Genomic DNA, 22,722 nt, shown 5'->3' on the forward strand with positions numbered 1-22,722 from the left:
TCGCTCTGGTGGAATGGGCTCTCGGACGGCCAGGCAGCGGTCGGTTTGCCAACCGGTGACAGTACATGATACAGCCGGAGAGCCATCTGGAAATGGAAGCCTTCGAGAGAGCCTTCCCCTGATTGACAGGTCCAAAGTTCACAAAGAGTTGTGACGTCTTCCGAAAACACTTCGTGCGGTCTACGTAGAACTTCAGCGCTCTAGCCATATCCAGCGAGTGCAAAGTCCTCTCAGCCGGCGACGAAGGCGACGGGAAGAACACAGGCAACACCAAGGGTTCGTTGAGATGGAAGTCCGACGGTACCTTGGGCATGAAGGAGGGGTGCGTCCTGAGCACTACCCTCGTGTCGTGAAAAGTCAAGTACGGGGCCTTGCAGGAAAGGGCCTGGATCTCTCCCACTCGTCGTGCGGAGGTGATGGGCACAAGAAACGCTGTTTTCCACGACAGAAATTTCAACGGAGCCGAGTGCAGAGGCTCGAACGGAGGTCCCATGAGCTTGGTCAGCACCACGTTGAGCTCCCACGCCGGGGCCGGAGCCTTCACCGGCGGGAACGATCTGAACAGTCCCTTCATGAACTCTTTCACCAGACGATGAGACCACAAGGACGTCCGCCCCGTGGTTCTGGTGTATCGGGAGATCGCAGCAAGATGAATCTTGATGGACGCGTGTGCCAGTCCAGCTTTGGCCAGCGTCAGCAGGTACGGCAGTACTTGGGGAGCCGTAATCCGTAGAGGGTTAATCTTCTGTGCGTGGCACCAGACAGAGAAACTCTTCCATTTGTGTCCGTAGCATTTAAGAGTCGAGGACGCCCTAGCCTTTGCAAGAACCTCTCTGCAGTCGGCCGGTATGTCGTATCCTCCAAACTCTAGCCCTGCAGGAGCCAGGCCTGCAAGTTCAACGATTTCGGGTCGTGGTGGAGGATGGCGCCTCCTTCCCTGGAGAGTAGATCCGCGTCCACCGGCAGCTTGATTGGCGGGGACGCTGACAAGTCCAGAAGGTCCGGGAACCATATCTGCCTCGGCCACGCAGGTGCGACGAGGATCATCCTGCACCGTGACCTCTTGAGCTGGTTGACGAGCCGGATTAGCAGTGGCAAAGGAGGGAATGCGTAGAGGAACAGGCCCTCCCAGGGGAACGAGAAAGCATCGCCCATGCTCCTCGCCTGGGGAAACCTGCTGGCGAACCTCCGGCACTTGGAGTTCGTCGCCGTCGCAAACAGGTCGATCTGGGGTGTGCCCCACCGTCGGAAGAGGCGATCCACTAGATCCTGCCGTAGCTCCCACTCGTGGCACAAGCGCAGCTCCCTGCTGAGTGAGTCGGCGATGGTGTTTTTTATCCCTGCCAGATGAAACGGCACCAGAAATATCCTTTGGGCGATGGCCCAATGCCACAGGTCGTGCGCCTCCTTGGACAGTGCTGGGGACCTGGTTCCGCCCTGTTTCCTGATGTAAAACATGGTGGTGGTGTTGTCGGTGAAGATCCTCACCACCTTGCCCTTGAGGGACGGAAGGAAGGACCTGAGGGCCCAAAACACTGCACGGAGCTCCAGGACGTTGATATGTAGGGATTTCTCCGTCGGGAGCCAAAGGCCTCTTGCGTGCAGATTTTCGGTGTGCGCTCCCCCACCCTTCCAGGGAGGCATCCGTGGTCACTGTCTCCTGGTGGGCTGGGGTCTGGAAGTCCATGCCCGCCGTCAGATGCGCGCGGGTGCCCTACCACCGGATCGCTTGTCGGAAACTCTCGTCGAGTGTGATCCTTTCCTCGAAGCTGCCCGTCGTTTGGATCCAGCGCGCGTCCAGGAACTCCTGCAACGGGCGCATCCGGAGCCTGCACATGGGAATGAGGTAGATGCAGGAAGACATCATTCCGAGGAGGGACTTGATGGACCTCACCTTGGCCGCGTCGGCCACCAACATCCGCTGCACCTTGCCCAGGATGGTCCTGGTCCTCTCCTCCGACGGGGAGGCCAGAAGGGACACTGTGTTGAGCCTCGCTCCCAGAGACAGAGCGTCTTGCGCGGGTACCAGGTGGGATTTGGCGTAGTTCACGGAGAATCCCAGGTCCGTGAGAAGTTGGACGGTCCTTGCCGTGTGAACCACGGCGAGCTCCCTCGTCTTGGCTCGGATGAGCCAGTCGTCCAGGTAGGGGTAGACGTGGATCCCCTCGCAGCGCAGCTGCGCCACCACCGGTGCGAGGCACTTGGTGAACACCCTGGGTGCCGACCGTAGTCCGAAGGGGAGGGCTTTAAACTGGTAATGACGCCCTTGGACCACAAACCTGAGGAATTTTCGGTGCCCCTTTAGGATGGGAATATGGAAGTAGGCATCCTCCAAATCCAACGACGACAGGAAGTCTCCTTCCTCCAGCTGACCCAGGACGTGCTGGAGGGTGACCATCCGGAACTTCTGCGCCTTGATGAACTTGTTCAGACGTCGCAGGTCCAGGATGGGGCGCCATCCCCCCCGTCCTCTTCTTCACGAGGAAGTATCTCGAGTAAACTCCGGAGCCCTGAAGCCTCTTTGGGACGAGTTCGATGGCGCCCTTCCTGAGCATCGCCTTTACCTCCAGGAGAAGTTGAGGGACGTGAAGTTCTCTCCTGGCCACGGGGGGGGGACGCGCGGACACCTTCTTTGAAACTCGAGCGCGTGGCCCCGGGCCAAGGCGTCCAACACCCAACGGTCGGTGGAGATGGACCCCCACACGCTGACGAAGCTCGCCAGCCGGCCTCCCACCGGGGTGCTTCGGTGGGGGCCCGACCCCACGGCCGGTTCAATCCTGCTTCGACGAGGCTTTGCCGCCTTGACGATGACGGCGGGGTCCGCCAGACTTGCCTCTGTAGGCCTCCTGAGACGACGAGCGGGCCGCTTGACGGTAGGTGGAGAAACCGCCACCGGAACCTTTGGAGGAGCCCTTGCCTCCGCTGCTCCGAAAGGGCATCCGTCGTTGTTGCAGAACTCCAAGGGCCCGGGCCGTCTCGGTGTCCGCTTTAATGGCCTGAAGGGAATCGTCCACTGTTTTCCCAAACAGGTTGTTCCCATCGAAGGGCATGTCCAGGACTCTGGTCTGAACGTCTTGACGGAAATCCGTAGCCTTGAGCCATCCACACCGCCTAAGGCAAACGCCGTTGCCCAACTGGCGGAACCCAGTGTCGGCGATGTCCGTCGCAACGGTAATGGCGTGGTCCGAAGCCACCTCACCTTCCTGCAGGATCTCCAGGGCCTCTCCCCTCTTGTCGTCCGGCAAGAAGTCCAGCAGGGGAGCCAGTTTGTACCAGAGCTCCCTGTCGTAGCGGGCCACGATAGCCAAGGTGTTGGCCGCTTTAATCGTCGTCGCTGCAGACGAGATGACTCTGCGTCCCATAGCGTCCAATTTCTTTCCCTCGCCGTCCGGTGGGGAAGTCGATGTGGAGGCCGCACCCCCCCCCGCTTTCTTCCTGGCCGCCGCGGAGACGACGGAGTCCGGGGTAGGCTGTGCCCGGAGGCACAGGGGGGCCGTGTCCGGGACCCGGTACTTCTTCTCGTACCGGTCTCTTCTAGCTGGCGTCGTGGAAGGGTTCTTGAGGAGGGTGAGGCCCTCATCCCAAATGTCGTCCAATAGAGGCACTGCGAGGACCGTCTTCCTCTTGGCCTCGCGCCGCTGATAAAGGAAACCTTCCTCCTCCTCAGGGCAGAGTTGGAAAAGCTCGGATGCCCTGGTGATCATGGAGTGGAACGATCCAATCTCGTCGGGCAGTGAAGCCCTGGTGGGAGGCGACGACGGTACATCCTCGTCGTCCGTACCCATCGCTGCCGTGTCAGTCCCCGTATCATCCCCTCGGGTGGACGGGGAGGAGGGCTGGAAGGGGCGCGACGGCTGAAAAGGAGGTGGAGGGTGGATCCTTCTTTTCTTGGTAGGGGGAACACCAGAAGGTCCCGGTTCTGGGTCCCCCGTCGGGAGAGGTTCCGTCGGCAACGGTAGTCTCGTCCTTATCTCTGAGCATAAGGACTGTATAGCCAACAAAATGGCCGCCGAGTTGTCTCGCGGCGCTGGCAGAGGGGAATCCGACGGGCGATCAGGGGCCCCGTCGGTACCCTCGACGATGTCGTCACCTGCGTCGGGATCCATCCCGACGGGCCGGTCTTCTTCCACGCCGAGGCCGTGGCTTAAGACCCCGACCAGCTCCTCCTCCGAGGTTGAGGCCGAATCTACGACGACGCCCTGTCCCCCTTTTTCTTCCCCACGGGGGATTTCACGGGGGTCCTATCGATGGGCACAAAAGAGGACTCCCTCCGAGGTGGCAGGGAGACTCTGAGCCCCGAGGTCGCCACCACTGGTGTAGCCTCCACAGGCTGAGCCAGGGCCGCCGCGACAGTTTCGATAGAGGGCTTGGCCGGATGGATTAAGGCCTTCACCACCTTAGGTGCGCTCACCGCCTTATCCTTGGGGGGGGGGGGACACTGCCTCGCTCCCCCTCCGCCTTCGAGCTCGACCGGGGCCTCTCCAGGAGCTTCGCCGGGTGCTCGGCCTTCCTCTTACCCGACCCAGAGCGTTGGCTCGTGGTTGATGGTGCCGGGGAGGGTGCGCCCTGCCTGGCGCCCGTAGAGCCCGACCGTTCGGCGCTCCCGGTGCCAGCGGACTCGCGGTGCTTGGCCTTATGTTGGACCCTCGTCGCCGGGGCGTCCTCAAAGGTCTTAGAAGACCGCTCGGATTTCTTCCTCTTCTTCTCGCCGGACGGGCTCTTCCCTTCTAGCCAGTTGGCGAGACGTTGATGGCGGTCCTTCATGGTCCGCTCCGACATGTTGCCGCAAAACGCACAGTCCTTCTCCACGTGCGTCTTGTCCTCATGTAGGCAGTAAAGACAAAAAGAGTGTTCGTCCTCCTTGAAGACGTTCTGCAGCTGGCATCCAGGGCAGACCCTGAACAGCTTTCCGGGCGTCTAGCTTCCCTTCTCCTGGGCCATGACCGGGCCTGAGAAACTTCTGGAGTCCTCCAAAAGCGTAGCTCGACGAAATCTTCACCCTTGAGGGGCGCAGACGAATCCGACACGGGTCCCCGTTGATCGGATGGAGAGTCGGTGGAGCTTGAGGCTCTTTTGACCGAAAAAACGAAATTTTTGAGAAAAAACGTGAAAAAAATAGCACTAACGCTCGAGAGCAATAGCACGAGGATCCCAACACATGAACGTGCGGTAAAAATCTGAAGATGGCTGCCAGAGGCGGGGCTTAGGTAGAGGGCAGTCATTGGCTGTGGTCAGTATGACGCAGAGATCAGTGATTGGTTATTACTACGAAAGACAGATCAGAAACGAAACTGATACTGGTTTTTTCTTTACCGAGGATTCCCCAGCCTGACGACGGGGAATATTCATGAGCATGTGAATCCATGCCAGACCCCATGCTGGAGAAGATGGGGTTTTTGGTTACCCTATCATTGAAAGTTATTATAAAGGTTTCATTAAAAAAAATCAATTTCCTACTTCTCGATGAGTGAGGCAGGGATTCCATTATGGGCTCAGATGGAAGAGTTTGTACTGAAACCCTTCCGAATTGAATCTTTATTCTCTCTTGGTAAATTACCTAAAGCGTTCAGAAATTCACAGACGGTGCTTGCTACTAAAGATGCAATCACATCGCCGATTGTGGGTGGGTGGCAGGGGCTCTATTTATATGAGGAGGCCTCCATTTGGCAGAATCCGGGGTTGCAGATCGATAAGATGATATGTTGGAGAAGTTGTATGAATAAAGGTATATTGCTTATAAGGGATGTCTAGGGCGAGGAGGATATGTTATCATTTGAGACTCTAAAAGTGAAGTTTGCACTCCATGATAGGGAGCTGAGGAGGTATAACTTGTTGCAAGGTTTGATATCTGAGAGATTATTAATGCTCGATTGTCCTTTGTTACAGAGACCAGAAAGATGTATTTTTATTGCAGTTGCGCTTAGTTATTTAACGTCGTTTCCAGAGGAAGAAAGGATCAGATTTTCATGGAATGCTCTGCGTCTTGCGTGGTGTGATGAACTGGGTGAGGATATTTCTATGAAAAATTGGGAAGGTTTATGGAAAGTCCCAGTTAGGATGAAGATTGATCTGAATCTACGGTATGTTCAGCAGTGGATTCTAGGACGGCTTTTTTGGACTCCGGTTAAAATGCGTAGATTTGGTTTGAGAGAGGATAATAAATGCTGGAGTTGTTCTAAGGAAGAAGGTACTATGCTTCATATGTTATGAGGTTGTATAAGGGTTAGAGATTTTTGGAATTATGTTTTGGATAGAGTTGACCTGGTTTGGAACATCTCTTTTCCTAGTACACCGTTATCGATGCTTTTGAGATCACCAATTGACACTCGTCATTTGAGTTATGCGACTCTGTGTTGGGTTACCAAAGTAGTTCTGGTGGCGACACGGCACATTTTGCGCCTCTGGAAGACGAGGAAAAAGCCATGTATTGGTGAATGGTTGTTACTGGTGCAGTTACTCTCGGTTTGAAAAGATTAAATATGGAGCTTTAAATAGAGAAGAATTTTATAAGGAGCAATGGGTTGCTTTTAATTAACTCTACACTTGAAATTAGTTTTAGCAGACTTTGGTTTGTTTTACAATCAAATTTAGAGTGGTTAATCGGAGGAGGTTTATTTATTTTAGTTGGTCTTTTATTGTTTTTTGTGTTTCTTTTCATATTTGACTTTTTTTCCTCTTATTTTTTTGGCTTTGAGTCATTTCAAATTGTATTTGTTATATTTTATTGGGGATGTTTGAATGCTTTTACTTTTTGATCCTTATATCAAAATTACTTAATGATCTACGGTTTTATTTGTATTGCTATTGTTTCTCATATATATTGTTTTGGAATTATGTATTTCGTTTTTTAAAAATTAAATCAAGTTGTCAAAAAAATAATTATAACATTCAGAATGGCAGTCAGCTATTTTGGAGAGTAAAACCAGGTTATGTGTACACTTTTAGAATGCAATCAGTAATTCAAGGGTAGTAGACCCTGTCAGTCATGCAGCGACACCCAGTTACATACATCACAACCCCATCCAGCTGCTTGAAGGCAAGTATAAACCCTAAAACAGATTTAGATCTGTATAATGCAGATCAGGGAAGGCAAAACCCAATGGTACACTGTAAGAATGTATTTCAACGTAGGTAGACCCTATTGGTAAGCTTTTACACTAATTCAGATCAGAATAAACAAGTCACTTACCTGCAACTATTGTTCTCCAGCATAGGTCTGGCATGGATTCACATGCTCATGAATATTCCCCGTCAGGCTGGGAATCCTCGGTAAATGAAAAAACAGTTTCACTTTCACTTACAAACTTTATTTCTCCTCTAAACCAATCACTGAGCTCTGGGTCATACTGCCCTAAGCCAATGACTGCCCTCTCCTTAAGCCCCTCCTCTGGCAGCCATCTTCAGATTTGGTAAGCACATTAAGTGGCAGTATGACCAAAAAGACCGGCAGAGGGGACAGCGGGAGGGTTTGCATGTGAATCCATGCCCGACCAATGCTGGAGAACAATAATTACAGGTAAGTAACTTGTTCCTTCTCCAGCGGGAGGTCTGGCATGGATTCATATGCTCATGATTAAAGAATACATAGCTGTACAACATTACACAACCACGGGAGGCGGCAAGGCTCAACAGAAGCAATTACTCTTACCTCCGAACAGGCTCACCTTCAAGCGGACAGGTTGCGTAGCAGTGCTTGGCTGACCCTGGACTCCTCTCTGGAATCCCTGTCGACGCAGTAGAATCTTGTGAAGTTGTGCGTGGACCTCCACGTAGCAGCCCTGCAGATGTCCAGCAGGGGCACACCAGACAGGAACGCTGTGGTCGCAGCGATCGCTACGGTGCATGGGCTCTCGGACGAACGGGCAGTGGTCGGTTTGCCAACCGATGACAGTGCGTGATACAGCCCCAGAGCCACCTGGAGATGGAAGCCTTGGACGAGGCCTTCCTATGGTTGACAGGACCAAAGTTCACGAATAGTTTAGACGTCTTCCAGAAACAATGTGCGTGCCACATAGAACTTTAGAGCACAAGCCACATCCAGCGAGTGCAAAGTCCTTTCAGCCAGCGACGAAGGTTTCGGAAAGAACACCGGCAACACCAAAAGGCTCATTGCGTTGAGGTGCAATTCCGACGGAAGCTTTGGTATGGAGCAGGGGTGCGTCCGCAGCACCACCCTCGTGTTGTGAAAAGTCAAAGAAGGCTGTTTGCAGGATAGGGCCTGGATCTCACTTACCCTCCTGGCAGAGGTGATGGCCACAAGGAAAGCAGTTTTCCTTAAGAGGGACCCGATGCATAGGCTTGAAGGGGGCCCCAATGAGCCTTGTCCGTACCATGAGTTCCCACGCCGGGGCAGGCGCCTTCACCGGCGGGAACAAAACAGTCCTTTGAGGAACTCCTTGACGAGTGGGACCAAAGAGAAGACCGTCCTGGAGACCCTGTGGAGCGGGAGATAGCCGCCAGATGCATCTTGATAGAGGCGTGCGCTAGCCCCACCTTAAGCAAGGACAACAAGGCCGGAAAAATCTGCGGGGCTGTGGCCCTCAGAAAACGGATCCTCTGCATCCGGCACCACATCGCAAAAAAGCTTCCACTTGTGCCTGTAGCACTTAAGAGTCAATGGTGCTCTGGCCCGAGGAAGGACCTCTCCAGTCCGCCGGCAACTCGCACCCTCCAAACTAAGGATGCAGAAGCCAAGCCCTCAGGTTCAGCGACCCTGGGTCGTGATGTAGGATTGCGCCTCCTTCTCTGGTGAGCAGATCTGCGACCACTGGCAGCTTGACTGGGGGTGACGATGACAGGTTGAGAAGATCCGGGTATGAAATCTGCCTCGGTTACGCCAGGGCGACACAGATCATCCTGCATCAGCCCCGTTTGAGTTGATGGATGACTCGCAGCAGGAGAGTCAACAGAGGGAACGTGTACAGGAACATGCCTTCCCATGGGAAGGCGAATGCGTCCCTCCATGCTCCTCGGCTGGTCAAACCTGCTGGCAAATTTCTGTCATTTAGAATTTGTCAGCGTCACAAACCGATCGATCTTGGGTCTGCCCCACTTGAGAAAGAGGCGGTCCACTTCATCCTGTCGATGTTCCCACTTGTGGCAGGAGCGCAGCTCCCTGCTGAGGGAGACTGATGGTGTTCTGGACTCCCGCCAGGTGAAAAGGGACGAGGAACATCTCTTGGGCGGCGGCCCAGTGCCACAAGTCCTGCGACTCTGGAGAGCGCTGGGGGGCAAGAGGGGTATCTGGTGCCCCCCTGCTTCCTGATGTAGAACATAGTGGTGGTGTTGTCTGTGAAGACCCTCAGCACTTTGCCCTTGAGACACGGACGGAATGACGCGAGGGCCCAGAACACTGCCCGCAGCTCCAGCACATTGATGTGGAGATCCCTCTCCTCCGGCAGCCACAGACCTCTGGCGTGGAGACATCTGGTGTGCGCTCCCTAGCCCTCCAGGGAAGTGTCCGTGGTGACCGTCTCCTGGTACGGGGGGCTCTGAAATCATGTGCCTCAGTCGATGTTTGAGCGTACGCCCCACCACCTTATCGCTCAATGGAATTCCTTGTCGAGAGTAATCCTGTCTGCAAACCTTCCGGACACCTGGATCCAGCAGCGTCCGGGAACTCCAGGAAGAGGGGGGGGTCGCAACAGCAACCTGCAGTCATATCTGGTAGAGGCACGACGAATCATGCAGAGCAGCGACTTGAGGGTCCACACAGTGGCAGTGTTCAGTGCCAACAGCCGTTGCACCTTGCCCAGCAGGGCCGCTATCCTCTCCTCCGTGGAAGCCGCCAGGAAGGAGAACGTGTTGAGCAATCGAAGATGTGAGTGGGCACCACAGGGTTAGTAATCTTGTAAATCTTTGGAATCAATGTAAAAATAAAGACTAAAAGTTCAAACTGTAGTTCCAATGGAGCAGGCTGCGACAAGTCTGGAGATACCTTGTTGGGCCCCACTGAGAGCGACTGTGTGACCTAGTATTCTACTTGGTCTTTGACTTCAGGAGAACGTGTTGAGCCTGGCCCCCAGGAACGACACATTCTGTGATGGTATCAAGCAGGGCTTTGGATAGTTGATCGAGAACCCCAGATCCATCAGCAGTCGGACGGCCCTCTCAGTGTGTTCGACGGCTACTTACCTTGACTTGGCCCGGGTGAGCCAGTTGTCGAGGTAGGGATACAAGTGTATGCCTCGTCGACGCAGATGGGCAGCCACTACTGCCAGGCACTTTGTAAACACCCTGGGCGCGGACTACAGTCCAAAGGGGAGGGCCTTGAATTGGTAGTGCCTTCCCTGTACTACGAAGTGCAGGAACTTCCGATGCTTCTCATAAATGGAGACGTGGAAGTGCGCCCCCCAGATCCAACGACATCAAGAAGTCTCCTTCCTCCAGTTGGCTGAGCACATTCTGCAACGTGACCATCCTGAATTTTTGGGACTGGAGGTCTTTGTTGAGACGCCGCAGGTCTAGAATAGGCCTCAAGCCCCCTGGCTTCATTACCAAGACGTATCTGGAGTAGACTCCAGAGCCCCAGAGTGGCTTTGGAACCAGCTCTAGCGCCCCTTTTCTTAACATGGCCCGTAATTCCTGCAGGAGCCGAGGGATGTGCTGCTCCTGTCAGGCCACCAGAGATACCGGCTGACACTTCTGCTGGAACTCTACATGGTGTACCTGGGCGAGAGCGTCGAGCACCCATTGGTCGGTGGAGATTATCTTCCACTTGCTGACAAAGCCAGTCAGCCGGCCTCCCACTGGGGGTGCATGGGTGGGGGCACGATGTCCTGGACGGTTCATTCTTGCTTCGGGGTCTGCGTGTTGCCTTGGGAGCGACAACGATGTTAGCCACCTCCACCGAAAGCCTTGGAACGGCCTTTGTAGGCCTCCTGGGTCATGGACCGGGAGGGTTGACGGTACAAAGAGGACCCTCCGCCAAAGCCATTCGATGATCTGCCAGACTTCCCGCGGAAGGCACAAAAGGATGGGCACTGTTGAAGAGTGCCCAAGGCACGGGCCGTCTCAGTGTCAGTCTTAATGGCCTGCAAAGACTCGTCGACGGCCTTCCCAAAGAAGTTCCCCCAAAGGGTATGTCCAGAACCCTCGTCTGGACCTCCTGACAGAAGTTGGTGGCTTTCTGCCCGCCATGACGACGGAGGCAGACACTGTTCCCCATCTGCCGGAACACTGTCCGCGAAGTCCAGGGCAACTGTGATAGCATGGTCTGATGCCAGCTCCCCCTCCTGGAGGATGGAAAATGCCTCAACCAGCTTGTCGTCGGGTGGGAACTCCAGCAGTAGGGCCATTTTATACCACAGCTCCCCGTCATATTTGGCCAGGATTGCAAGGGCGTTTGCCACCTTGACTGTTGACGCTGCAGAGTGGGTAACTTTTCTTCCCATGGCATCCAACTTCTTCCCCTCGTTATCCGGAGGGACGGAGGACGAAGGCGAGGGGTTAGACAACTTCTTTCTCGCTGTTGCAGAGACCACCGAGTCGGCGGAAGGCTGTGAACGTAGGCACTTGGGTGCGGACACCAGCACCCAGTATTTTTTTTCTCCAACCAATACCTCTTGGCCGGGGCTTTCTTCAAAGGCAGGCCTTCCTCCCAAACGTCGTCCAGGAGAGGCACCGCTAAGATGGTCTTCCTTTTGGCCTCGCGTCATTGATATAGGAAACCTTTCTTCCGGGTCTCCTCTGTTAATTGAGAGAGTTCCAACTCTCTGTCGAACAAGGCATGGAACGACCCCACCTCGTCTGGGGAGAAGCCCTTGGCTACGGCAAACCGCCAGCTGTGGGTGTGTCATCGACCGTAGTCATGTCCATCCCCATGTCTCTGGGAGGGTGGGGAAGTAGTGGGTGGGAGGGCATGTGTGGAGGTTGATGCAGGGGCTAGGGTACTGCTTCCTCTTTTTCGCTGGAGGTTCGTCCGGAGCCACCAATGTCGGCATCTGTTTCTGAATCTCCAACACCAGGGTGTGCATGGTCAAAAGGATGTCCAGCGATACATCCCTCGGAGGGGGTCGAGGCGATAGGCTTACTGGGCACTGTGCCATTGGCAGCTCCACTATCACCTATGTTTTCGTCATCCCCATTGGGGTTTTCGTCATCCCTGTCTTCCTGGACCGTGTGTATCTGTGCCCTGGAGTACAGTTGTGCCCCCCCCCCCTTTTTTGCATCCTGAGGGGTCGGGCTCAGGGAGGGCATCCCCTTCTCCAGTCTTCTCTCCACCGGATTGGACGATGCTCCAGTCTCACGGGCAGGGATACTCTGTGCACTGCAGGGGCTACCTTGAGTGGGTCAGCCCTCTTTGCCTTCGAGAGTGCGGCCACCACCAACTCCATCGTCAACGACTTCACCTGGGCCACCTGGGGTGGGTAGGTCACCTTCTCCTGCGACTTCGTCTTCTCGGTCTTTTCCCGCAGCGTCGCTGGATTAGCAGATTTTCTCTTCGAGGAGGAGCTGGAGTGACGGCTGGAGATGAAGGCAGATGGTGAGGATGAGTGTGCCCTGTCCATCGCGGGATGCAACGACACAGACGGAAGCGTACTCGCTGAGCTTGGCCTCGTCTTAGGCCCGCACAGATGGAGCGCCCTCAAAGGACTTCCAAGTCCGCTCTTTCGACTGGCCGGTCCTGGGTGAGGCATGCCCCTGTTTGCCGCACAGGGCAGAGGCCTTGGTGCTGAGCCACGCAGCCAGCCTATTGTGAGGATCCTTCAAGGTTTTTTTGGAGAACCTGAGGCAGATTTCACAATCCACTTCCTTGTGATCCGGATGGAGACATTAGAGGCACTGGATAGAGGCACTGGAGGGGTTTGTCCTACAAACACATTCCGCAATCCACAGCTGGGGCAGAGTTTGAAAAGAGAGCCCCCTAATTCTCTGACATGGTCCGGAGTGCGAAGTAGGCCCGATGGCCTTCTGAAATCTTTGATGAAAATTCAATTCTTGCCCTCGAGGGGTGTTGAAACTCACCGACAAACAGTTCCCCGTTTGTCGGCCGATGTAGAGAAAGAGCACATGGCCTCCGTCGACAAAAATTTCACTTTTTATTGAAAAAGTGTGAAAAACGTAGATCAGTTCACAGAGCAAAACACGAGGACTCCCAACACTTGAACATGCTGTAAACATGTGAAGATGGCTGTCAGAGAGGGGCTTAGGTAGAGGGCAGGCATTGGCTGGGGGCAGTATGACCCAGAGCTAGGTGATTAGTTTAGAGGAGAAATACAGTTTGTAAGTGTACCTGTTTTTTCTTTTACCAAGGATTCCCAGTCTGACGACCGGGAATATTCATGAGCATGTGAATCCATGCCGGCCCCCATGCTGGAGTAAGAAAGGTAAGATTTTCATAAGTGTGAATAATCAAACACTTTGTACTTGTGATTGGCTTTGATCATTTTACCCATTACTTACCTGGTTAAATTATTGGCTTTGTGTTCTCAAAGGCCTAATAAATCACTATTTTTATACGTACGGTCCAAGCTGAATAATTGTGTGTGATTCCGTGTGAACTACTTGGAGCTCTAGACCTCTCACTCACAAGATTAAGCCTAGACTGCTCCCCCATGATTACTTGATTGTGTTTTGGCTAAACTCTTCAAGACTGTTCCCCAGGGTGGCCCCCTAATATCTTTCCCTGAGGGTTGATTTTAAAAATTCATCTTAACCGTAAGAACAAAACCTACACGTCACGCATCATAAAGTTGCTGCTTGTAGTCCACGGTTCATGTATGAGAGAGATGGGCGCGATGTTCCGAAGAGCGCTGGAAAAAGGCTGATGCACATCAGTGCAACGCACTTCCTCCCCCAGGCAGAAGTCAGAGATATGTGGCAGACGGTGAGCCGGGGGTAAGGTAAGTGTGCAGAAGGCAAGGAGGGATACTAGAGGACACATTTGGGATGGGAGTGGTGTGCAACAGAGCTGGAAAATATGGTGACATAGGTGGTGGGGTAGTGGAGGGTGGGGATGGAGAACAAAAGCAAAAGCACAAGGAAAGGTGGAAATGCAAAGAGGCCTTGGGGAGATGGCCTTCTGCAACATTGCTCTCTAATGTGACAATTAGACCTAGATCCAAATTTGCTGCACCCAGAGTCAGTGCAATGTTTAGTGCTCTGCTGAAATCACCACATTTCCAAACACTGGAGACTGCAATGTGGGAAAGGAAGGATATGTAATAGCAGTGCAGAGAATACCAGGATGGGACTCTGTTAGGAAGAATTTAGAGACCCCACCTTAGAGACCCCCATCTCTTTTGCTGGACCTAGGAGTTATTAATTTTAACCCTGGAGTGAGCAAGACCTTTTTCGCATGTTTTTACCCGATTTGGATTGGGTTTGAACTGTTTTTGGAGTCTGACAAAATCCATAGGCATCTGCTTTTTGTATGGTGACACAGCAACTTCCGTGAAGAGTCAGAGATATTCTTTAGATTTCTCTTAAGGTTTAAATACCTTGTCTTATGTGAAATACTGTGCCCAAGATTAGTAAAGTGAAATTGACTTTTCTTATTTTTTCTCTTTGTAGGTCCAGCACACACCATCTTATGTGGAGTGCTGGGGGTTTACCTAGTAGCCCCTTATCCTACATTCTCATGTAACAATTTGAATGTTACCCTCAATACTTTAAGTGGCTGGTGGCAGCGGTTTAAATTTCCTACCATTGTGCTTTTCTACCGCAGGCTGAATCCTTAGCTGCAGTCCAGAACCCATGGGTGACCACTTTTGTCAAAATGTCCCCGGTCTTCTTTTTTCACCATTTTGTTTGAGGTCTTTGAGTTTTACTCTGTGCATTGAGCCAGGTTTGAGCTCTTTGTTCGTTTTGCCTTTAGCGGGCTTCAGCCCTGAAGCCCGCCTCTGGCTCCAGTGTGTCTGGAAAGGATGTGAGGGAGGTTCCCAAAACTCCCCTGTTCTTTGTCTCCAAGATTGCCTGAATGCACCCAGTCCTCATTGGCTGGCTGGCAGTCCTTTCAGGACAGCCGCCCTGCTGTTTGAGTGACAGCTAGGCTGTGCATGAATTGGAGAAACCTGCTTAAAAGGCAAGGGTTTTGGGACTGAAGCGATCGACCACTGGAAAGAACCACCAAACGAAGAAACTGAACGAAGCTCGCTGCATTCTCCCGGACCTTTGAATTGCCCAGTGAAGCCCTGCTGTTGTGCTGAAACTAAGAAGCCCCGGAAGGGACGACTACTTCCCTTGGGTTAGTGGGACCAACTAACCCAGAGACGAACTCCACTGGACCATCTTCCCTGACTGGCTGTACTTCTTCGCTGCTGCAAGAACCGAGTGTCAGGGGTCTAGAAATCCATATTCCAGTGCAAAGTCTGAAATCCGTCCAGAAGCTCCAAGAGTCTCATAAGGACACTCTCCAGAAGCAGGACGACCAGAGCTCGAGTCCCCTCACCAAAGTGCAGGATCCAAAGAGTGAAGGAAGCCCAACCGAGATCCGCGACGGTGCCGTTTACTAAGCGCTGAAACCGCGAAGGGTCGCTGAACTGAAAAGAGCCTGTAGTTGCAGACGACCTCCAAAGTGTCGCCTCGGGAGCCCTCCAGACATCCTCCCTTGTGTCCCCACGACTGAGGCTCAGGAACCCAGCGTCTGCATCGCTGCAACAGGACAGAATCCAGCTGGACCACTCTTCTAACCAGAGGTACTGTTTAGACTTGGGGTACATATCTCACTGTCTTTTAGCTGGGCTTTTCTCAGTTGAAAATCGCATTGGCTTACCTTTAGAGTTGATCCCAACTCCTTCCACATGTTTAACAGCTTGTGACTGTACAAGTGATTTCTACAGACTCTCTAACTTTGTGCAAGATTTTTTATCTAAGTGCCTCAGCCCCATAGACGGTTTCAAATTGACTTGTGCTGTCCTGGCTCCCTGCAGACTCTTCTAGCCCATTGACTTTGATATTGCTGTCCCTCATAGGTGGTAACTTGTTTTAGACTTATTGCTGGATTTCATTGGAAGATTTAGTTGTCCTCACATATACTGAGAACCTGTTTAACCTTTTCCTTCCTTAAACCTTTACTTTCTGCAACCTCAGAATCTGCAAAGTATAACTTGTGTGATACATAAATGCCATTACTGTCCTTGTGATGGAAGTCACCTCAGGGTGTAGGAATTGCGTAAGAATCAAATCCAAAGATTATCCACCAACTTGTTTGGAGTCTGAAAAGTATTTTTAAAGGTTATTTTCATTGTTACACCAATTGCCTTTTTGAAGAATGCTTATGTAAAACTGGATGTTAAATAACTATTTATAACAGAAACCTTGAGTGTAAGTGTTACTCGGTTGCTTGTATTGACAAATTTAAATTGCTACAGCTCACATTTACCTCTCTTCAGATAGGCATGGCTGCTCAGTCACACAACCAACAAGTGTAGTACAGACCTATACCAAAAGGTGGGTTACCTAATACCAAGCAGATAAGTGTTGTGTAATCTCACACAGTGTGACTGCATCAGTTCTTACCCAACAGGGACCAAGCATGGACAATAGCTAGTTTACTGGGTGGATTTTAAATTAGTATTGGCTTGTAAGAAAAAGACAAATGGAGCAGAAGAAAGCAGGCTGAGATCGTTTGTTAGGGCTGGGGAAATACTGGAAAAAGTCGAAGACTATCTTGATCACAGAGGTCTGTGCTGGGGACTCGGGGCACAGAGATCCTTACCACATGTGTCCGCTGGAAGCCTGTAGGGATACATGGCTGCTGTACTGAAATGCGGGCTGCTCCTTGGAGAGGACAGGCTCCTGTGGAGAAGAAACACAGGAGTCCGTCAGCAATGGGTCCTGGCACGATAACAGATGTGACAAATCACAGAACAGGTCTAAAAGTTAAATAACCGACAATATAGTCCAACTATCTGTGTTGATATGACACTACTTACATTTAGTCACACAATAACACAAAAAAGGGCCAGTGTTCATGAAATACAATTGGTTGAGAAAGGGAACACCATCCATAGTCTGTATATGATGCTTCAAGAGCAACTACATACTGTTTGGTGGAATATTATTGCAATTGGGAGAGGAACTTTAAACCATTTAATAATAGTTGTGTTTTTTCCAAGGAGCTACTGCTTGACCTTTACTTGCTGCAAAGGACTATTGCTATAAAGGGGTCCACGCCTATCCCCTCGAGTGGAGTTTGGTGTGGTTTGGAGGGTACTATAATCAATAGTCTGCCAGCATCAATGGGTTAAACAAAGTGCCAATATCATGCTTTAAAAATTGGAATCCATGTGTGGGCTTATTCAGTAGCCTCCGTTAACCCACTACAATTCTCTTCCGATGGATGACAATCAATTGTCAAACATAATTGGTTCATAATGGGATGTAGCATCACACATTTTGGGAATGTTGATCTAGTGGCCGTTTGGTGGTCAGAAAATCAAATGCAAATGTGTGAGATATTCAAGGGGCAACAGCCAACCAACATGAGCCATCTTAGCTCAGTGAACATTTGGGACTTTTACACAAACTCAAAGCTCCGGCACTAGAGCGGGATAGCTCAGTCTAAAGTCAAACGATACTTACCCTGCCCACAACCCCACGGCCTCGAACAGTCTCCAGAGTGCCTGAAAGACTGAAGATTCTCCAGTGCCTCTCCCGGAGCTGCACCACTTCCAGGCCCAAATTCTCCAAGCGAATACAGTAACGCCACTGCAAGGGGAAAGAGGTGATTGGGCAAAAGTACATTCGAAACTCCTAATAGGTTGAACAAACCCCCCCCCCCCCCCATGTAGCCCAATTCTATATGCATAGAATCTGATATCAGTTACCCAATTATAAGGAGCAGCACATGATTTGAGGGTGAAAGCAATTTGTTCCTCATGCAGTTAAAGATAAAATCAACACTGCCAAATGAAAACACTGCATTGACAGCATTTAATGTTATAACAGAGACTGGTATCTATGCACCGTCAGGGGCACTCCACAACCAGCACTACAGACCAACACCCCCATTTTCACAGCCAGAGAGGAAGAACAGGGACAGGTGCTGATAAGCAACCGAGTAACACTTTCAAAGGAGAACCAAAGACACAACTCAGAGAGCAAGTCCTATAATACACAGGATGTCAGCAAATCGGCCACAAGGCATGCAATGAGCGGAGTCATGACCATGAGAATAAGGAAAACCATAATATTCTGACTGCTGAAGGAAACAATCTAAGGGCTTTGTAGGGGGCACACTTGGATCAGTGCAGCAGGGTTCGGACATGCACATCCTAACGTATGCGACTTAACCAAACACTGGCACTACAATTAAAGCATGAATCTTATCTAGTACCACATTCTACTCCAAATGAACTAGGGTGTCGACGATTGCAACCAGAAGAATGTCGAGAGGGGTGGCTTGGAAACTGCACTGTTATCAGAAACTGGTAGGTAAGGTAGGGATTTACTGAACTCTTGACAGCTCTCCTTGCTCGTTTCCTCTACGATGAGCTGAACAGCATGCCATGATGTAACTTATTAATGCAGCTATAAAATCATTAACTTCTTGGAAGAGAACCCCTTCAGTGTTCTTTGCACGATTGGTGTTAAACTAACGGCCTTATATGCAAAGTCTAAAAAAAAAACAGAAATTCTCACCCAGTACACATGCGAGTTCTGTGCTTCCTGTGAAGACAAGAGAAACATAACAGATGAGCAAACTGAAAACAGGTGGTCCTCGCCTCACTCCCAAAACTCATTTTAGAGCTGGCAGATTGGTGCTTCCAAAAAGGGCACACTCCTAGAAAATGGCAGAACACACATGCTCTTCTAGAGGTGGGCAGATGGAACATCAGTGGTCACAAAGGTGTTGCAGATTGGAAAGGTCTGCAATAGACTAGAAAGTAGTTGCAAACACACATACTGCCCATTATGGTTTGAGAATTATGACAGTTTGCCCATTATGGCTCAGCAAAATATGGAGAGGCCCTGAAGGCTTAGCAAATAGGCTAGAGAGTAGGGAGGGGGGCACCACAGATTGTTATCGGGTCAGTTTTCACAAAGGTAAAGCACACACATGCCTGCTTTGCCAATGTTTCCTAACAGCCACAGCAATTCAAAGTTCCCTCATTGGTAAGGAAGGGAATTTCCATTGGGATAGGCAACCTGTCAATAAGGAATGTGCTCACAAGGTACATCCAAATATTGGTCAGGACATGCCGCCCATGAAAGAACGGCACAATGGGATTGCTTACACCAACTGCAAGGTCTATTGAGATTACCATGAAGGGTCACTTCTTTATTAATTCAAAGCCATGTAGGTTCTTGTCTAGGTTGTGTTGAAATGCATGCGAAGGCTGTGCTCTATGGCTTACCCTCCCCTGGCAAAATCTACATTCTTAAAGGAAAATATAAAAATAACTCACCCGCATGCCCATGTAAAATGGAATCACAGTGATGCGGATGTTTTCTGTTGTTTCACGGTGCACATCAGACAGCTCCAGCCAGGGGTGATTCTTTTCCTGCCAGGCCAGCAGTGTCTCACGCGGCACAAACGGTGGGGCTGTGAAAAGGGAAGAAATTGCTTTTTTTTCACCCACGGAACAAGTCTAACTGCCTAATAATTGGGAAGTCTATCAATATAGCATTAAGCCCTGCGTTCAGGGTGGGCATATCTAGAAACTGTCCGCTAGCCCACGTCAGGCACAAAGACTAGACCAATTACCTCCCATGTTTGCCCCCTCCCTCCCTACCCCAAACGTGGAGCTTAAGACATTTTGACCGGGGTGCTAGTAAGAGTACTTTGGGCTGTTCATACTTCGACAGAAGCCAGGCCTTGTCGGGCAGAGAGCAGAACATGGCCATTGGAGAAATGGAATCTGGGTCTGTGAGCAGTCCCTCTTCTATTACTAGGGCGTAAGAAGGCTGAGCTAGGAAGCAGGAAGGTAATGCAGTAGGGGCTGAGATGAGAGCGGTGACCAGTAAGAGGGGTGCATGCTAGAGAGGATTGGCATGGACAGGGGTCAAGTGGGTAATGGAAGGATGGGGAGGTGGGGAGCAGTGGCAAGCGTCAAGGCAAAGGACTGGCTGGGGGGAGAGAGGCCAGTCAGCAGGAATTCATGTGGGTGTTCACCAGCAGCCAACGGCTCCCAATTGGCTGGCGCATTCCAGCCGGATGCTTTTGGGGCCAAAGTCACAAGCACACTTTGCACTTTAGAAAAAAAAAATTGTAGTTTGCTCTACTCCGCCTAGCAGAGATGTATTTTTGGTGTAAAGTTCTAACCTGTTCCGTGCTGCACAAACCCAACATAGATCATTAGAATTAGCCATTTTCTGCATTTTGACAATTTAAAAACGTTACGGGAAATCTCCTGCCAGGAGCCTCTAATAAAGTGACACTGCAGGACATGCAATTCGATGATTGTAAAAAGCAAATAAACAAATGAGCAATGTTTGGAAATGGCTCGCCTTAATCCCATTCACCCCGCTCTCTGGCATATCAAATACCTACCTACATCGTCTCGTATCTTGATTACCAGATTCACTTGCTGTGGATAAAGTACACACGCATCACTTAAATGAGTCAATCAGACATTGTTCCATAATGTCTACACCCTCCCAACACTTGATCAAGTCCAGAGATTTACCAGTGGATGTGTGTTAATGAGATCTTTAATTTTTATACCAAATCCCCTTTGCCTGCGAGATCACCAACACTTTTGCTGGACTTCTTGACCCTTTTCTTGTTCTCTAGAATGAGGGGAGCTTTTTCCCCCCTCATTCCTTCTTTTTGCTCGGACCATGGGAAGCACGTTCATTTTGTTTTTACTTTGTTTTATGGAGTCTTGCTTTCCTTCATACTTTTCAAAAGGCATCTGCGTTTCACTTTTGCAGCTTGTAGGACCTTTCGTGCAGAGTTGCTGAAAGCCCTTTGGGCTATCCTTTTTAAATTCTTTTATTTTACTAAAGAACTACTGTTCTCCAGGTAAGAGGGATACTTTTTATCCTTCACTTTTCCTTTTATGAGATCAGCACACACCATCCTATGTGGCACACTCAGGAGGTGTTCCCTTGTATCCCCTTTCTCACTGCTCATTTAACATTTCTGTTACAGTGACAAGTATACATTTATGGCTGGTGGCAATGCACATGTTACACCGACTTTTGCACAGTTTTTGGTGACAGGCAGTCTTCAGACTTGCGGTTATACTCAGACGGGTCACCATTGACCCGAAACGGAGGCTTCTTGATTTTATCGCCATTTCTTGTGTGCTTGTACTTTCTTGGTCCTTGTTCTACCATTCGGCGTGCAGAGGTTCTGGTTCGAGTTTGGTCTTGGGCAGGAATCCTTTGTGAAGCCCACCGAGGCTCCAGTGTGCGAGGACAGGAAACACTGGGAGGATCCCAAAACACTGCTATTCTTGGTCTTTTGGTGTGCTGAGAGAAACCAGTTTCCACTGGGGGGGAATGCTGGCTGTCCTGATAGGATGGGTGAATTCCTGATAAAAGGCAAGGATGTAGTGGCAGAAGACAAGTCAGCCACTGGAACAGAAGAACCAAAGAAGACTATGACCAGAGACTACTGCAGCCCCTTCCAGCAACTGCAAAGAGACCACTGCTGCCCTGACCCCATTTTCTAATCGACAGAGGAGCTCCGAAGAGTACCTTTGGCTGGTGGGACCAATCAGCCATACGACGACCTGCCAGACGAACCATCCCACAAAGTGCTGCAACCTTCCTGGGCAGCAAACCGCCAATACCCTGCGATCTCCAACCATATTGCAGTACAGTCTTCCCAAAAACGAATATTCCCAGAACTTTGAGGGGCCCACCTTGGACCTCCAGAGGCAGGATCCCCCCTCCTCAAAATCCCCTCACCAGAGTGCTGAACTGAAGAATCGAGGTGGATTGACCCGGCAGTAAACATTCCTCCTTGGAGCCTGTGAAAAGGCACCAAAACTGCAGGTCGACGTTGGAGCATGAAGAATCCTTTGCTGGGAGTCCTTTTTCTCGGCTGCTGCTGCAACATCCTTTCCAAAGTCCCTCCTTTCGTCACCACGACCAAGGAACAGACCACCGGGTGCAGCACTGCTGCACCATGAATCCAACTGCATCTTCTTCACAACTCCTCAGGTACTGGGGTAGTACATACCTTGAGTCATTCTGTCACTCTTTCCCAAGGTCCCTGTAAACTATTTGACCAACAAAAGTCCTTTACTTGTTCTTGAAGAATCCTCTGATACTTTGCCTTTTCTGCAACGGTGCCTTACCTCCAATCTGATTTTGAAGATATCATACCTACATAGGGATGGACTGCTAAAGACTTAGGGCCTCTCAAAAGTAATATGCATCTTTAAAATTACAGATCCGATATGGCTTACCTTTTTATTCCTACAACAGAACATTTTATGAGTTGCTGTAAGGAGTGCTTTTACCCACTATTGAACTCTGTTCATGTATAATTCTTAAGTTATGGTTTACTCACCTGAAGTATTGCTTTTATTTTATATTGTGTTAGTTTGAAATAGCACTTACCTGAGATTTAACTTTAACCATGCGTATATAAAACAAATAAGTATTTTATACGGTTAGGGAGAATTCTCATTTCAGGGCTTAGTTCCTCCCACCTTGGAGACCCCCAGCTCTTTTGCAGGATTTGCAAACTTTTTAATTTTAACCCTGGAGTAAGACCTTTTTCTCACTCTCTCGTGTATTTTGATCTGATTTGGATTATGTTTTTGGAGTCCGAAACTCCATAGGCATCTACTTTTTGTATGGCGACACACAGCACCTTCA

At 50.6% G+C, this 22,722-nt stretch overlaps 1 protein-coding gene across 1 annotated transcript in view; it reads right to left on the reverse strand.

Moving 5' to 3' along the window:
* POLDIP2 (DNA polymerase delta interacting protein 2) overlaps positions 1–22,722 on the reverse strand; it is a 184,258-nt gene that overhangs the window by 47,975 nt on the left and 113,561 nt on the right. Inside the window, exons 7-10 of the mRNA XM_069615352.1 lie at positions 19,353–19,489; positions 18,586–18,612; positions 17,527–17,652; positions 16,661–16,740 (exon numbers count right to left, since the gene is read on the reverse strand). Coding sequence (XP_069471453.1) covers positions 16,661–16,740; positions 17,527–17,652; positions 18,586–18,612; positions 19,353–19,489 — 370 coding nt within the window. The remainder of the gene's footprint in view (positions 1–16,660; positions 16,741–17,526; positions 17,653–18,585; positions 18,613–19,352; positions 19,490–22,722) is intronic.

This window comes from Ambystoma mexicanum, chromosome 9 (genome assembly GCF_040938575.1).
Source record: "Ambystoma mexicanum isolate Mex_15411 chromosome 9, UKY_AmexF1_1, whole genome shotgun sequence".
Lineage (NCBI taxonomy): Eukaryota > Metazoa > Chordata > Amphibia > Caudata > Ambystomatidae > Ambystoma > Ambystoma mexicanum.